General features: G+C 37.7%; 2 protein-coding genes across 2 annotated transcripts; both read left to right on the top strand.

The window, feature by feature from the left end:
* The first annotated feature begins 13,021 nt into the window (after nucleotides 1-13,021).
* On the top strand, nucleotides 13,022-13,804 carry LOC148919230 (uncharacterized). Its single transcript, XM_089048815.1, has 2 exons — nucleotides 13,022-13,473; nucleotides 13,519-13,804. The coding sequence occupies exons 1-2, from the start codon at nucleotides 13,022-13,024 to the stop codon at nucleotides 13,802-13,804; spliced, it is 738 nt and encodes a 245-aa protein (XP_088904941.1).
* A 691-nt stretch (nucleotides 13,805-14,495) lies between these two features.
* Nucleotides 14,496-15,239, top strand: LOC148919229 (uncharacterized). Its single transcript, XM_089048814.1, has one exon. The coding sequence runs from the start codon at nucleotides 14,496-14,498 to the stop codon at nucleotides 15,237-15,239; it is 744 nt and encodes a 247-aa protein (XP_088904940.1).
* The last annotated feature ends 603 nt before the right edge of the window (nucleotides 15,240-15,842 follow it).

Below are 15,842 nucleotides of genomic sequence, written 5' to 3'. Positions count from 1 at the left end.
ATGTTTTGCATCTACTTACAGAAGTTCCTATCTTCTCTTAGAAAACAAGGTCATCATCTGCTAAACTTTAGGTCACATCATTCAGAGATTGAGAAATAACACTTTTCTTTCAGCCCGATTTCTTAGGCTCCATTGTTTTCTGATAGCTCTAAAGTCTACATTATTTTCTGTAAAACAACAACTTGAATTTACACAAATCAACTGAAACAAATCTGGGCTTCCCAAATTTCTAATCCCTCTCTTATCTTTGCATATTGTCACCAAATTGCTCCAGAGTTCCTAGAGTACGAAGAATAGAGAAAAATACTCGAAAAATAAAATAAATTTGAACCAAAACATAGCTAATCAGATAGTAAGAAAGAAGAGGGTAAAAAAAAACATAACTAATTACCATGACAACAACAATAAACGAAAATTAAAGACTTTCAACATTTCATTTCATTATTTATATGTAGACAATGCCGCCACCACCACCACCGTCAAACTCCAAGCAAAAAAATGAGCTAGCTACTTGGGTTGACAAATCTGGTTCAAACATTACATATATTTTTTCATTTGACCAAGCTTTTCTAGGGAATTGGAAGGTGCAGTGTAAATCTTCATCTTGACCACCAATTCTGCTACTTTTAGGGTTCATAAAGGGCTCAAGATAGAGTAGCAGAATTTTTCAGATGTAAGAGACAACTCACTAAAATGTTGATCAACTAATTCATCCACTAAAGCACAACCTTGATGCACTATGAGAATCGACGCGCTGGCCACAATGTTGGGCGATGCCAATGCATCTCCCCAGGGTCCGAGCCCCGGGCAGTCACCCGACTCGGTTAGCCCAAACGTGAGTGGTGAGGAACCTATTTGCCCTCTTCCCACGATATAAAGATCATAGTCATTTCCCATGGCGCTTATCAATTTGAGAGTTTCCTCCCCATTGTTCACCACCTCGTTAATTAATCTTATGGAAGGTTGATTCCTAGTATTGAACATGAAGCTCTCCATCTATTGGTCGTCTAGATGTTTCTCCTTCTCGTTTTCCTCTATCACCTCTAAAATATTCATGTATTCCTCCTCATCGTGATCATGATCATTATTATTAGGATTGTTGGGAGGGAGATCTGAATGAACTGCCACATCTTTAAAGACGAGGAAACAAACCACAGTTAAGCTGATGTTAGGTTTAGGGTTAGGATTGCTAGCCATCCACCATGAAGAGCATGGCACAGCGGCAGCTGCCATAGCCATCTTCATTTTTAATGTTAGATGAATTGGTGAGTCCACGATCCACGAAGATTGCCACCGAACAAGAAGCGTTCTCTGGAAGGTTCTTGTTAATGCCTCTAAAAGAGGGGTTTCCGTTGTCCATTCCCCCCTCAATGGTGGATTGCTTGTGGAAAGTGTTAGGGAGTTACCACCACAATCATGACATTCAATCATAGTTATGCCCATTCAAGGAGTATTTCCGTTACATTGTTATTGTGTCTTAATTATAGCTTTATTGTATTGTAATTACATCATTTAGGTTTGATATAATTACTACACTACCATTGTAAACCATTCAGCTACCTCCTATGCCTGTATATAAGGCTTGTACCTGTGAATTGCATATATGAAAAAGTATCTCTTTTCTACATGGTATCAAGAGCCTAGGCAATTTATTCTTTTTTTTTCCTCTCTCCCTTGTTCTCTACTCTTCCTCTACTCTCATGGACTCTACTATAGCCTCCTCGTCTTCTTCTCTCACTGGTCCCACTCTCCCCTTTAACATCTCCTCCTTTGCCTCCTATAAACTTTCAAAATCCAACTTTTTACTTCGGGAAAGTCAACTCAAGCCCTTTCTTATTGGGCAAAATTGGTGTTGTTTCGTTGATGGCTCTTATGTCTGCCCCTCCCCTTACCTCTCTCCTGATACTTCCTCTGATTCCACCAAAGCAACCAACATTCCTTTTTCTGCTCCCACACCCAATCCTGAGTATCTTACTTGGTTTCAAACTGACCAATATCTCATGAGTCTGCTTCGCTCCACTCTCAAGAAATCCATCCTCCCTCAAGTTGTTGGCTGTTCTACCTCCAAGGAAATTTGGGATTGTCTTCGGGAAAATTTTTCCCAACTGTCTCTTGCGAGTGCCATGCACATTCATTTTCAGCTTCTCTCTGTCACAAAGGCTCTAAACCAATTATAGAATATTTCTCTCTTACCATGAATCTAGCGGATCAACTGAGTGCCATCAATTCTCCTGTTTCTCCTGTTGACTTAGTCACTTATGTTCTTCGGGGATTAGGTCCAGAATATGCTATGCTTGTCACTGCCATCACCACTTTCTCCCCATTGCCCTCCTTTGCCGAATTGCGTGCCCGCCTTCTAGCCTTTGAAGCCCAGCAACTACACCATGCTGCCATTTCGCCTTCCTCTCACCACGCCTTTTTAACCCAAAGACCATGCCCACCAAGAATATCAGCAGTAGCCCCCACGGTGCGCCTAAGGACTCGTGTTCGCCGTGCTCGCTTCCTCCACCATCTTTTTCGTCCACCTTTCCACTCCGCGAACCTGCTCCATTTTCCAACCAACGCCAGCATCCTCATCCAAACTCTTCCAGACTTTTGGGTCCGCATCCTGCTACTCGTCCCCATATCCAGTGTTGGACTTGCAGCCAGTATGGGCACATTGCTTCTCAATGCCCTCAGTCCTGTGCTTTTGCCGGCAGACATGTCACTGCCTCCTCTGATCCTAATTGGTACTTGGATTCCGGTGCAACCAATCACATGACCAATGATGCCCGTCGCTCCCCCAACGTTTCCTCCGCCACTGTTTCCCCTCATGATCAAGTTGTCTTTGGTAATGGTTACTCCCTTCCCATTACTCATTCTAGTAACGTTTCATTTTCTTCTGGCAAATTTTTGTTTCGTATTTTCGACGTTCTTTGTGTTCCTTCTCTTCGTAAAAATCTCTTATCCATTGCTTAGTTTACTCAGGATTCCCTTGTCAGTATTACATTCTTTCCATGGGGTTATCATCCACCAACCTGGCTCACCCCGAAGCCACCTCTCATACCTCATCACTTACCCTATCTCCATCCTCAGACATCACGCCTCCATCCCTTGACCCCAAGCCTCTATTCTTATCCTCTGACCCTACACCCAACCTCATCGGATTGCGCGCCATGCTGCTCACGGCATCCGGCAGTGCCACAACGCGTCCCACCATGCCCGATCGCTCCGACACCGGAACCTCCGTCCTCCTCCTTATCCTCAACAACAGCGCTAGACACAGCCCCTACCTCTACACCTTCTGCTGCTTCTACTCAACCACCACCCTCACGTTCCAGCCCGATCCACACTCGCTCGAAATCTGAGATTCATAAACCCAATCCCAAATATCATGCGAATTTCTCCACCCGTTAGCCCCTGCCTCAAGCTTTTGCTGCTGTTTTAACTACTGATGATGAACCTACTTCTTACACACAGGCCTCTCGCTTTCTTGAATGGAAAAATGCTATGGTTGAGGAGTTCAATGCTCTTCTTAAACAAGGGACTTGGTCTTTAGTTCCCTTCTCCTCTCATTTCAACACAGTTGGCTGTAAATGGGTCTTTCGAGTAAAACGCCATTCTGATGGGACTATTGAATGTCACAAAGCTAGGCTTGTTGCCAAGGGTTACCACCAACAACCCGATGTGGACTACTTCGATGCTTTCAGTCCAGTTGTGAAACCTACCACTGTTCGTATTGTGCTCAATTTAGCTGTCTCTTCTGGTTGGTCTCTTCGGCAGTTAGATGTCAAAAACGCTTTTCTCCATGGCTTGCTTACTGAAGAAGTTTACATGCAACAACCTCTTGGTTTTGTTGATCCTAGTCGCCCTCACCATGTTTGCAAGCTTCATAAGGCTACCTATGGTCTAAAACAGGCCCCTCGTGCTTGGTTTCACCGCTTTAGCTCATTCTTACTTCGTGTTGGTTTTGTTAATAGCAAAGCTGACTCCTCCATGTTTGTTTACGAAGATGCACATTCTATGATGATTCTATTACTTTATGTGGACGATATTGTTCTTACAGGTAGCGACTCCAATCAACTCCGTACATTCATTCACAGATTGGGCATTGAGTTTGAAATCAAGGATCTTGGCAGATTGCATTACTTTCTGGGCGTGGAAGTTTCTTATTTGCCGGATTCCGTTCATCTTACTCAAAACAAGTACACTCTTGATCTTCTCAAACACAGCAACCTTCTTGAGTGCAAACCTGCGACTACTCCTACAGCTTCCAAAACCTCTCTATCACGCTCTCATGGTTCACCACTTTCATATCCCACTCATTATCAGCAACTTGTGGGTGCCTTGCAATACTTAACCTTCACACGACCCGACATTTCCTATGCAGTTCAACATGTCTCTCAATTTATAGGCTCCCCTACTGATGTTCATTTTGAGGCTGTCAAACGCATTCTCCGTTACCTGAAAGGCACGCTAGGATATGGTCTACCCATTCACCTTTCTCCTGCCCCCTCTCTTCTTATTGCATACTCTAATGCTGATTGGGCTGGATGTCCCGATACTCGACGCTCCACCACTGGCTATCGTGTTTTCTTAGGAAAGACTCTTATAACTTGGAGCGCTAAAAAGCAACGCACTGTATCTCGTTCCAGTGCGGAGACTAAATATCGTGCACTTGCCCATGCTTATGCTGATACAATTTGGATTCAGAGTCTTCTTCATGAACTTCACTTCTCTCTTTCTCAATCAGTTCTTCTTCATTGTGACAATTTATCTGCAACCTACATGGCTGCCAATCCTGTCTTCCATTCCTGCACTAAACATGTGCGGTTCATTTCATCTCAAGATCAGCTTGCTAATGTATTCACAAAAGGCCTACCTGCAGCACGTTTTGCACATCTTGTTTCCAACCTTGTCGCCTATCCGGCGTCAAGTTTGCGGGGGAGTGTTAGGGAGTTACCACCACAATCATGACATTCAATCATATTTATGCCCATTCAAGGAGTATTTCCGCACTACTACAAAAAGTGAAAAAGACGACCAGAAAAAGACAACGGTAGAAGAAAAAACCGTCATTGTATTTAAAAAGACGACGGTAACAAAAAACCGTCATGGATAAGTGACTTAAACAACTAAAAACCGGAGGTACTGTTGAATATTTTTTTATAACGACGCACACAAATAAAAAGCGTCGTCTTATTAAAAAGGTTTTCTTCAGAGTTAAAATATGACCAAAAAACAATGACTGCAGGTATGACAAGCGTCGTCTTTTAAAAATCAAGTGTCATTTTTTTGGTAAAGACGTGGTTGTTTTGATAAAAACCGCCGTCTATTATATGTAAAGATGACGATTTTTATACAAACCGTCGTCTATTATATGTAAAGATGACGTTTTTTATAAAACTCGTCGTCTATAGTATGTAAAGATGATGCTTTTTATAAAAACCGTCGTCTATTGCATGTAAAGATGACTCTTTTTATAAGTCGTCGTCTATTGTATGTAAAGATGACGCTTTTTATAAAAACGTCGCCTATTGTATGTAAAGATGACGCTTTTTATTAAAAAAAAAGGTCGTCTATTATATGTAAAGATGACGCTTTTTATAAAAACCGTAGTCTATTGTATGTAAAGATGACATTTTTTATAAAAAACCGTCGTCTATTATATGTAAAGATGACGCTTTTTATAAAAACCGTTGTCTATCGTATGCAAAGATGACGCTTTTTATAAAAATTGTCGTCTATTGTATGTAAAGATGACTCTTTTTATAAATCGTCGTCTATTGTATGTAAAGATGACGTTTTTTATAAAAACCGTCGTCTATTATATGTAAAGATAACGCTTTTATAAATAAATAAAAGTCGTCTATTGTATGTAAAGATGACGCTTTTATAAAACCGCCGTCTATTGTATGTAAAGATGACTTTTTATAAAACCGCTCTATTGTATGTAAAGATAACGCTTTTATAAAAAACAATGTCTATTGTATGTAAAGATGACGCTTTTTATAAAAACCGTCTATTGTATGTAAAGATGACACTTTTTAGAAAAAACCGTCATCTATTGTAGTAAAGATGACGCTTTTTATAAAAACCGCCGTCTATTATATGTAAAGATGACGCTTTTTATAAAAAAACCGTCGTCTAACAATTAAGAGTTTATCTATACTTTCGTTAAATATAACATAAGGTTTTGTGGTATCCACTAGTATAAATAATTTAAATTGAAGAAAAAATTCAGTCATTGTATTCATATAGGGTTAAGGAGTGTAGCTGTAAAAAATCATCAAAATCAGAGTTAAAATAACCTTTAATTCATGATTTTTCATTTATAACCATTGAAATTTTTGTCTCGTTACTTGATCTCTAAATGTTTATTTTTTCCAATTTTTGGCGTATATGATTTCGAAGTATAAACAAACAAGTTTGATGGTTGGATCGTTGAAACTAGTTTCTTAGAATGCGTATGCCATCAAAACAATATATTTACTCACAATTAAGAGTTTATTTATACTTTCGTTAAATATAACATAAGATTTTGTGGTATCCACTAGTGCAAATATTTTAAATTGAAGATCAAATTCAGTCATTGTATTCATATAGGGCCAAGGAGTGTAACGGTAAAAAATCATCAAAATCGGAGTTAAAATAACCGTTAAATGATGATTTTCATTTATAACCGTCGAAATGTTTTGTCTCGTTACTTGATCTCTGAATGTTTATTTTTTTTTATTTTTGGCGTATATGATCTCGAAGTATAAACAAACAAGTTTGACAGTTGGATCATTGAAACTAGTTTCTTAGAATGCATATGCCATCAAAACAATATATTCACTAACAATTAAGAGTTTATTTATACTTTCGTTAAATATGACATAAGATTTTGTGGTATCCACTAGTGTAAATATTTTAAATTGAAGATCAAATTCAATCATTGTATTCATATAGGGTCAAGGAGTGTAGCGGTAAAAAATCATCAAAATCGGAGTTAAAATAACTGTTAAATCATGATTTTTCATTTATCACCGTCGAAATTTTTTGTCTCATTACTTGATCTCTGAATGTTTATTTTTTCCGATTTTTGGCGTATATGATCTCGAAGCATAAACAAACACGTTTGACGGTTGGATCATTGAAACTAGTTTCTTAGAATGCGCATGCCATCAAAACAATATATGCACTAACAATTAAGAGTTTATTTATACTTTCATTAAATATGACATAAGATTTTGTGGTATCCACTAGTGTACATATTTTAAATTGAAGATCAAATTCAATCATTGTATTCATATAGGGTCAAGGAGTGTAGCGGTAAAAAATCATCAAAATCAGAGTTAAAATAACAGTTAAATGATGATTTTTCATTTATAACCGTCGAAATTTTTTGTCCCGTTACTTGATCTCTGAATGTTTACTTTTTCCGATTTTTGGCGTATATGATCTCGAAGTATAAACAAATAATTTTGACGGTTGGATCGTTGAAACTAGTTTCTTAAAATGCGTATGCCATAAAAAAAAATATTCACTAACAATTAAGAGTTTATTTATACTTTCATTAAATATAACATAAGATTTTGTGGTATCCACTAGTGTAAATATTTTAAATTGAAGATCAAATTCAGTCATTGTATTCATATAGGGTCAAGGAGTGTAGCGGTAAAAAATCGTCTATTGTATGTAAAGATGGCGCTTTTTAAAAAATCGTCTATTGTAAAAATGACGCTTTTATAAAAAACTGTCGTCTATTGTATGTAAAGATGGCGCTTTTTATATAAAAAAACCGTCGTCTATTATATGTAAAGATGACAAATTTTTTAAAAAGCGTCGTCTTTTAAAACACGCTAAAAAATGGCCGCTTAAGTGAATTCGCGCTTGACAAATTTCAAATTTTCACCCGTCTTTGAAAATCTTATCTCTCATTAACAAGCGTCGTCTTTTAAAACACGCTAAAAAAAGTCTACTTAAGTGAATTCGCGCTCGACAAATTTTCAGATTTTCCCCCGTCTCTGAAAACCTTATCTCTCTCTCCTTGAAACCCTCCTGCACTCTCTAAAACACCCTCATGAAACTCTCTACAAAATCATCAAAAAATCGATATCAATAAAGGAGTTGAGAGATTGAGGTCTTAGTAAATCCATAAGATGTAGAGGGATGTTTTGTATTTGAGAATCAAAGCTGGTTGCAAGGTTTGATTTGAAAGTCACATAATCTCTTAATACCCTTCTATATCTTGCTAGTGAATTCTGGATTAGTCTCTTTGCGTTTTTGTTATGTTTTTTGTCTCCCTAATTTCATATTTTGTCTCTGTTGATTTGTCTGATTTGTTTACATATATTTTTTTTTATTTCTGGTTTCTTTTTAGATTTTCTGATTTGGTTATCAGGAGATGAGGAGGAAGCTTGCAGATTTATAACTTTTTCTTTTGCAAGTTTTCTATGTGAGTCGTATGTTTTTTTGTTGTTGAAAATTTGCAGGTTCTCGATGGTCTTTTTTATGTTCATTTTACAAGTTTTCTATGGAAATATGGACCAATGGTAAAATTTCTCTTCCACCTAATTTTTTATATTTATAATCTTAGCTTCTTCTTTTTTTCTCTCTTTGTCATTTTGATTTATTTACAGGGATGATGGAGGAGACTTCAGTTGTGCATCATTTGTATGTTTGGATGAGAAATGCTTGGATTAGGAGTACGTAGGTCTTGTTAGGAATTATGTTTATTGTAGAATAAAGATTGGTTAACTATGTAATAACTATTGAATCTTCAAGTTTTATGAAAGAAACTATTTTTGATAAAGCATTATGGTTGGTTTTCTAGTTAAAATCGTTGTATAGCATCATAGGAAATCAAAAAGCATTATTGTACGTAAAGATGACGTTTTTATAAAAACCGTCGTCCATTGTATGTAAAGATGACGCTTTTTATAAAAACCGTCGTCTATTGTATGTAAAGATGACGTTTTTATTAAAACCGTGCGTCTATTGTACGTCAAGATGACGCTTTTATAAAAAACCGCCGTCTATTGTGCTTAAAGATGACGCTTTTTATAAAAAACTGTCGTCTATTGTAGGTAAAGATGACGGTTTTTATAAAAGAACCGCCGTCTATTGTACGTAAAGATGACGTTTTTATAAAAACCGCTCTATTGTACGTAAAGATGACGCTTTTTATAATAAAAAAGTCATCTATTGTACGTAAAGATGACGCTTTTTATAAAAAAGGGTCGTCTATTGTATGTAAAGGTGATGTCTTTATAAACAATCCACGACGGTTTTCATAAAAAATCGTCATCTTTACGTACAATACACGACGGTTTTATTAAAAAGAGTCGTCTTTCATCCTATAATTAACAATCTTTACCTCTAAACAACGACGATTTTCTTTAAAAACCGTCGTCTTTACAGATAAACAATTACGGTGAAAAGCCGTCGTAGTTTGAAACCCAAATAGACGGCATCGATTTCACGACGGTTTGAAAACCGAATACACGACGGTGAATTCCCGTCGTCTTTGGCCTTTTTTGTAGTAGTGCCGTTACATTGTTATTGTAATTATAGCTTTATTGTATTGTAATTACAGCATTTAGGTTTGATATAATTACTACACTACCGTTGTAAACCATTCAGCTACCTCCTATGCCTGTATATAAGGCCTGTACCTGTGAATTGCATATATGAAAAAGTATCTCTTTTCTACAGAAAGGAATGATTATAAGGTCTGCACTCTTGTTGTCCGCAAGGTTGCAAATGTCCTCATTCATGGAGGTGTAAGAGGACACAACAGTTAGTGCCTCCACGAACAAGCTGCTCTCTTCACTTTCGGTCTCAAGTTTTTCAAAGGCAGCGACAATTTGGTCAGAAGGCGAAGAGTGCTTTTGATTTTTGGCTATAATTTTACTTGTCTTACGAATATTGCTGCATGTGTCGTGGACTACGAGCATGGCCACTGAGCTCCACCAGATGGACAGCAAAGACGAATATCGGGGATTGTTTGGTGGGATTGGAAGCCTCTAAGAGATTGATGATGCTTAAAACATTGCTTGTTGAATGGATGCAAGTAAGGATTCGAAACTCTGAGTTGGGTTTTATCCTTCTTATGCTTCTGTGCGTGTGCTTCTTTGATGGCCCATTCGACTTGTAAATCAAAGCCAAAATGGGTCCAACCGCTGCCGTCATTATCAAAATTGCAAGCATCATTACTGAAAAAGTATTGTGGTCCAAAACCTGCATATATAAATATACATATTCGCAAATTAAAAAAATATAAAATCAGGAATTAAACACATGGTTTTAAGATATATACTTCTTAGATGTAATCTATGTGTAGTTGTTTGGGCCTAAATTGAAAGCGCCCAGCCCAACACGGAGAAGGCCCAGAATAAAAGCTACAAGACTCAAGCAGTTTGGGTTTTTGCAAAATGGAAGGCAAAGCCCAAAGTCCAGAGAGGCCCAGCCCAAGACTCATCAAAATGTGGCAAGCAAACTTGGGCCCCAAAAGAAAAGCGATCACCTTTGGGCTACAAATCAGAACGGGCCCAGTATGATTAAAAGAAAAAAAAGGAAGAGACTCATTTTCAGAATCCACGTGACTACCAAAATGGAAGAGTCAACAAACTCAACTGAGTTGATTGAAAATTAATTAAAGCATGTTAGTGGCAAAAGGACTTCTCTAAATTTCTGCCACCAGAAGATCAAAATCCTTCTTACACATTCAAAAATATTGATTTCACTTCAAGGACGCATCATCCTTCCAAAAGATATGCAGGCCATATTTTCAAAAAGGAAATAAGCAGGAGGACAGAGAGTTGTTCATCTGGGAAATCAAACTAACCATCACGGTTGAAATCTCACAAGGGGCAGTTAAATTGGGAAAAGGAATTAGGCTTCTTTTAAAAAAACAGGGAAGTGATCTCAAAGATTGATTGATAAAAGCCTATCTGACATAATTAAATTAAATCCTTCCCTCTCTTGTATCTCTTTGCAGATCTTTGAGAAGACTTGCCGCCCATTATTTTAAAGAAAGAAACCCTGCCCTTGTGCATTTCTTGTAAATATAAAAGGGAGTGAACAGGGCAGAAAAAAGAACACACTCAATTCATCAATCAAACAAACAACTCAAAAATCAACCAAAAACTCACTTGAACTCCAAGAAAAACCAGCTTTAGAGCAGATTTCCTAAAGTTCAGACTTAACTATTCAAAACGAGATATCTCTCGTTACAAATTTGGTTCAGCAAAGCCAAAACAAGCAGAGTTTGAGTTTTCCCAAATATGAAAACCTCAACAAATCTCACAGTGCAGTCTCTAGCTCACTAAATCCTCAAGAACAGCCACTTCTCCCCATTCAAACGGAAGAAGCTGCAGTTTTGCCAACTTAAAAGCCTCCCAAAGCTTGAAGTAGATTAAAGCTCTGCCAAACTTCAACTTTGGTATCGATTTGTAGTGGAAGCTTAGCAGTTGAAGTTGTTAACTGCTCAATCCAGACATATATCCAGCCCAGATCGAGTCTTCTATCCGCATGAGATGGAGTTCTAGCTGTCTTTTTGTCTTTCCAATGTTGACATGTATATTTATAATTTTGTAAATGGCATTCTGCCTAAAACAGTCCAATTTCTATCAACTATTCGCCGAACAACCGCTTTTATATCGAGATAAATTGTGAAAGTCCTCAGATCGAGGCAAGAAAAACACTTACTTGGGAGATATTCCTCACCCAAATTCACAATCGTTTGTTTTAGAAATCAGTAACTTGGGGCAAGTTATCTATTATAGAAGAAGTCTGCTAGAATCTTCATTGCTAGCAGTGGCACGCTCATACACCAAAGAAAGCTGACTTGTTGACCAATGGTTTCAGGCGATGAGGGAACTTTGCCCTTCCATTTCAGGAGTAAACACAAAACAGGGTGAACAGTAGTATTGTTTAGGGGGACACTTGATACCATTGTGTTAAATTTCAGAGAGACGGGCCAACGGTCCATTATCAGCAACACCGATATTATCCTGAACTTGATTAATTAATCATGGAATATTGTGTGCATGTGTGTGTGGAAGAGGCAGCTGCGCATGCAATAATGAAATAGTTGCACATAATAGTATCTACATACAGTGGCGGATCCACGTTGGGACAACAAGGGTCGGACGACCCCTTGGAAGGTTGGAAAAATGGCCTAGGACTCCATTGAAGCCCCCTTGGACAGCTGCTGAAAGCCCCTTGGATGCACACCAACTGCTCGATGAAAGTCCCGGAGAGGAGGCGAAGCTTGCTGCACACTACGCTGTCCCTTGAGCTCGAGCTGAGCGTAATTTTTAAACCGCCTTGCCAAACGACATCATTTGGCAAAGGCTCAGTCAATTTTTTTAATGACTGGCCTCAAACGACGTCGTTTTGGGCAGTTTAAAAAACAAAAACAAAACAAAACAAAACAAAACAAAACAACCCAGCCTTGCAAATCTGCACAGCAGCCCCAAACCCTTCATTTCCAATTTCACACTTCCTCTCCCCACCCTCTCAAACCCTAACCTCTCCCCCAACCTCCCAACCTCCAACAACCTCCATCATCAACTCTTCGCTGGGCCACCAATCACCGCCGTTCGCCGTCCTCCTCCCTCCGCCCTTCAACTACAAGTAAGCTTGGCAATGAAATTTATGGATATGTTGATAATATATATTGTTGTTGATATTGATTTTTATTTTTATTTTTATGTAATGAAATTTATGGATATGAATCATATTGATTGATTGAATTTATGCTTTATTGAGTTAATGCTTGAAATTTATGGATATGAATAATATTGATATTTTTTGTATGTAATGAAATTTATGGATATGATATGAATCATAGTGATAATCATATTAATGTAGATTGATTGAGTTTATGCTTGATTGAAAATGTGAATTGATTGAGTATATTGAATATTAATTGATATTTGATATGATAATTTAGTATATTGAATATTGATTGATATGGGTTTAGGGAGTATATTGAATTTTGAGAGTGGGTTATTGACATTTTCTTCAGGCAGACCCTGGACTAAGTACTCGAATGACGGATTATAGTCCTAATATTCGGGATGAGATCCGAAGAGCATATCTACAAAAGGGACCTTGTCAACCTAGAAGTTATAAATTCCCACAAACTAATCAATCAGGAATTAATAGACGCTTCATTGCTAATTGGTTTGATGATCATGATTGGTTGGAATATAGTATTGCTAAAGATGCTGCGTTTTGTCTTCATTGTTATCTCTTCAAATCAAATTTTGATAAAGTGGGTGGTGATGCATTCACTGGGGTAGGCTTCAATAATTGGAAGAAGGCGAAAGAAAGATTTAACCTTCATGTTGGACCGGTTAGTAGTGTTCACAACCAAGCTAGAGAAGTTGCTTACAATTTGATGCATCAAACTACACACATTGAAACAATTGTCATCAAGCAAACAAGCCAAGCTCACACGGCTTATCGCACTTGCTTGAATGCATCACTTAAGTGCACTAGGTATTTGTTGTGACAAGGTCTTTCTTTTCATGGTCATGATGAAAGTGCACAATCAAGTAATAGAGGGAATTATTTAGAGCTCTTGCAATTTCTTGCGGATCATGATGAAAAAGTTAAGGCCGTTGTGTTGGAAAATGCTCCAGGAAATTTGAAGTTAATAGCTCCTTCAATTCAAAAAGATCTTGTCAATTCTTATGCTAAAGAAACCATTGGTCTTATCTTGAGTGATGTAAAAGATAGATATTTTTCAATAATGGTGGATGAAGCACGGGATGTTTCAATAAAGGAGCAAATGGCGATGGTGCTTCGTTATGTGAATGACAAAGGATAAATAATTGAAAGGTTTGTGGGGGTTCAACATGTGACCGACACTACTTCAAGTGCACTAAAGGAAGTCATTGATGAATTCTTTTCTTCCGTGAATTTGAGCTTTTCCAAGTTACGAGGACAAGGTTATGATGGAGCTAGTAATATGAGAGGTGAGTTCAATGGTCTTAAGACAAAGATTTTGAGAGAACAACCTTGTGCATTTTATGTTCATTGTTTTGCTCATCAACTTCAACTAGCTCTTGTTGCGGTAGCAAAGAAAAACATTGATGTCAACTTTTTTTTCACAACGGCTAATAGTTTGGTTAATGTTGTTGGAGCATCTTGTAAGCGTCGGGATGCACTTAGAGCACAATACCAAGAAGAGCTTGTGAGAGCTTTTGAAGAAGATTGTCTGATAACGGGGCCGGGGCTGAAATTAAGAAACTACTCTCAAATGTGTCGGCGATACATGATAGAACTCACATTATGGTACGTTGATTAGTATCATTTCTATGTTCCCATCTGTGGTGAATGTGCTTCAAATGATTGTTGATGATAATCCTAATGATAGTTCGGGTGAAGCCTATAAGTTGTGGAGAGAAATACAATCTTTTGAGTTTGTGTTTCACTTATTTTTAATGAAAGCTATATTGGGAATAACAAACACTTTGTCTCTAGCATTGCAAAAGAAAGATTAAGACATTGTGAGTGCAATGAGTTTAGTGACAACATGCAAGGAAATCCTGCAGTTCATGAGGGATAATGAGTTTGAAGAATTGGTTGAGCAAGCATCTTTGTTTTGTTACAAACATGATATTATAGTTCCTACCATGGATGAGGAATATGTAATTCCAGGGAGGTCACGGCGTGATGCTCCAATGAAGATAAATTATTATCATTATCGTGTGGAGATCTTTATTCATGTAATTGATGGACAACTTGCGGAACTAAATGATCGCTTCAACGAGGTAAGTACTGAGTTACTTACTTGTTTGGCATGCTTGAGTCCGAAAAATAACTTTGTAGCTTTTGACAAACGAAAACTAGTTCGTCTTGCTCAATTTTATCATTATGGTTTTTCGGATAGAGACTTATTGATGCTTGAAGATCAACTTAGTGTTTATGTTCATTATATGTGTTCGAGTATTGATTTTTCTCAATTGGAAGGGATTAGTAGTCTTGCGGAAAAAATGGTGGAGAAAGGAATGCATGAAATATTTCCTTATGTGTATTTGCTTCTTACATTGGCTTTGGTTTTACCGGTTGTAACTGCTTCAGTGGAGAGGGCATTTTCCGCCATGAATATTATTAAAAATCTATTTCGCAACAGAATGGGAGATCAATGGTTGAATGATAGCTTGATTGTTTACATTGAGAGAGATGTTTTTGCTTGTATTGATAACGAAACTATAATGCAACGTTTTCAGAATATGAAAACTCGTCGTGGACAATTGTAACTTGTATTATTGGTTTTGTTATGAATTATGAATGGAAGTACTATCTTTCTATCTTTTTAGCATTATTTTCTTTGTAGAAAAATTTCAGAACTTTTACACTAAGCCCCCTTGGCCACATAATCCTAGATCCGCCACTATCTACATACATGTAAGTCCCGCCCAGAACTGAGGATTATATAGCCAGCAGGCCTTTGGTGTTCATGACTAGTCCGAAAGCCAAACTGTCCATCACCAGCATTTTGTTAATGATGGCAGCGACGAAAGTCACAAGAAATTTAGCGAGGAAAGCCAGGGCAACAATTGACATGACAATTTGAAGGCTTGTACTGCGAAAGACAACAACGACATGTGTTCTCATCCCAAGAATTAAAAAGAAGAGGGGCAACAAGATTTTTGACACATAATCCATTTCAAACATCAAACTTTCCCAACATAGTATAATAATCCTTTATTCATCTCTCTGTTATCTTACTACACGTCGGAAGATCCAACGCCACGCGTAGTAAAATAACGATACCCAAGTATACAGATCTTTTATCACATGCTGGAAAATCCAACGCCACGTGTGGTAAGGTAACAATCATCCCAATGAGCACACACACC

Source organism: Prunus mume, linkage group LG3, assembly GCF_029339155.1.
Source record: "Prunus mume cultivar Tortuosa linkage group LG3, ASM2933915v1, whole genome shotgun sequence".
Lineage (NCBI taxonomy): Eukaryota > Viridiplantae > Streptophyta > Magnoliopsida > Rosales > Rosaceae > Prunus > Prunus mume.
The sequence above is the reverse complement of the archived record's forward strand: the minus strand, read 5'-3'. Positions and strand labels throughout refer to the sequence as shown.

Bases quoted from the DNA above. Each gene is read 5' to 3' on its own strand.
- LOC148919230 (XM_089048815.1), top strand. From the start codon at position 13,022: ATGACGGATTATAGTCCTAATATTCGGGATGAGATCCGAAGAGCATAT. The intron at 13,474-13,518 runs GTATTTGTTGTG...TCATGATGAAAG, and splicing joins GCATCACTTAAGTGCACTAG to TGCACAATCAAGTAATAGAG.
- LOC148919229 (XM_089048814.1), top strand. From the start codon at position 14,496: ATGAGTTTAGTGACAACATGCAAGGAAATCCTGCAGTTCATGAGGGAT.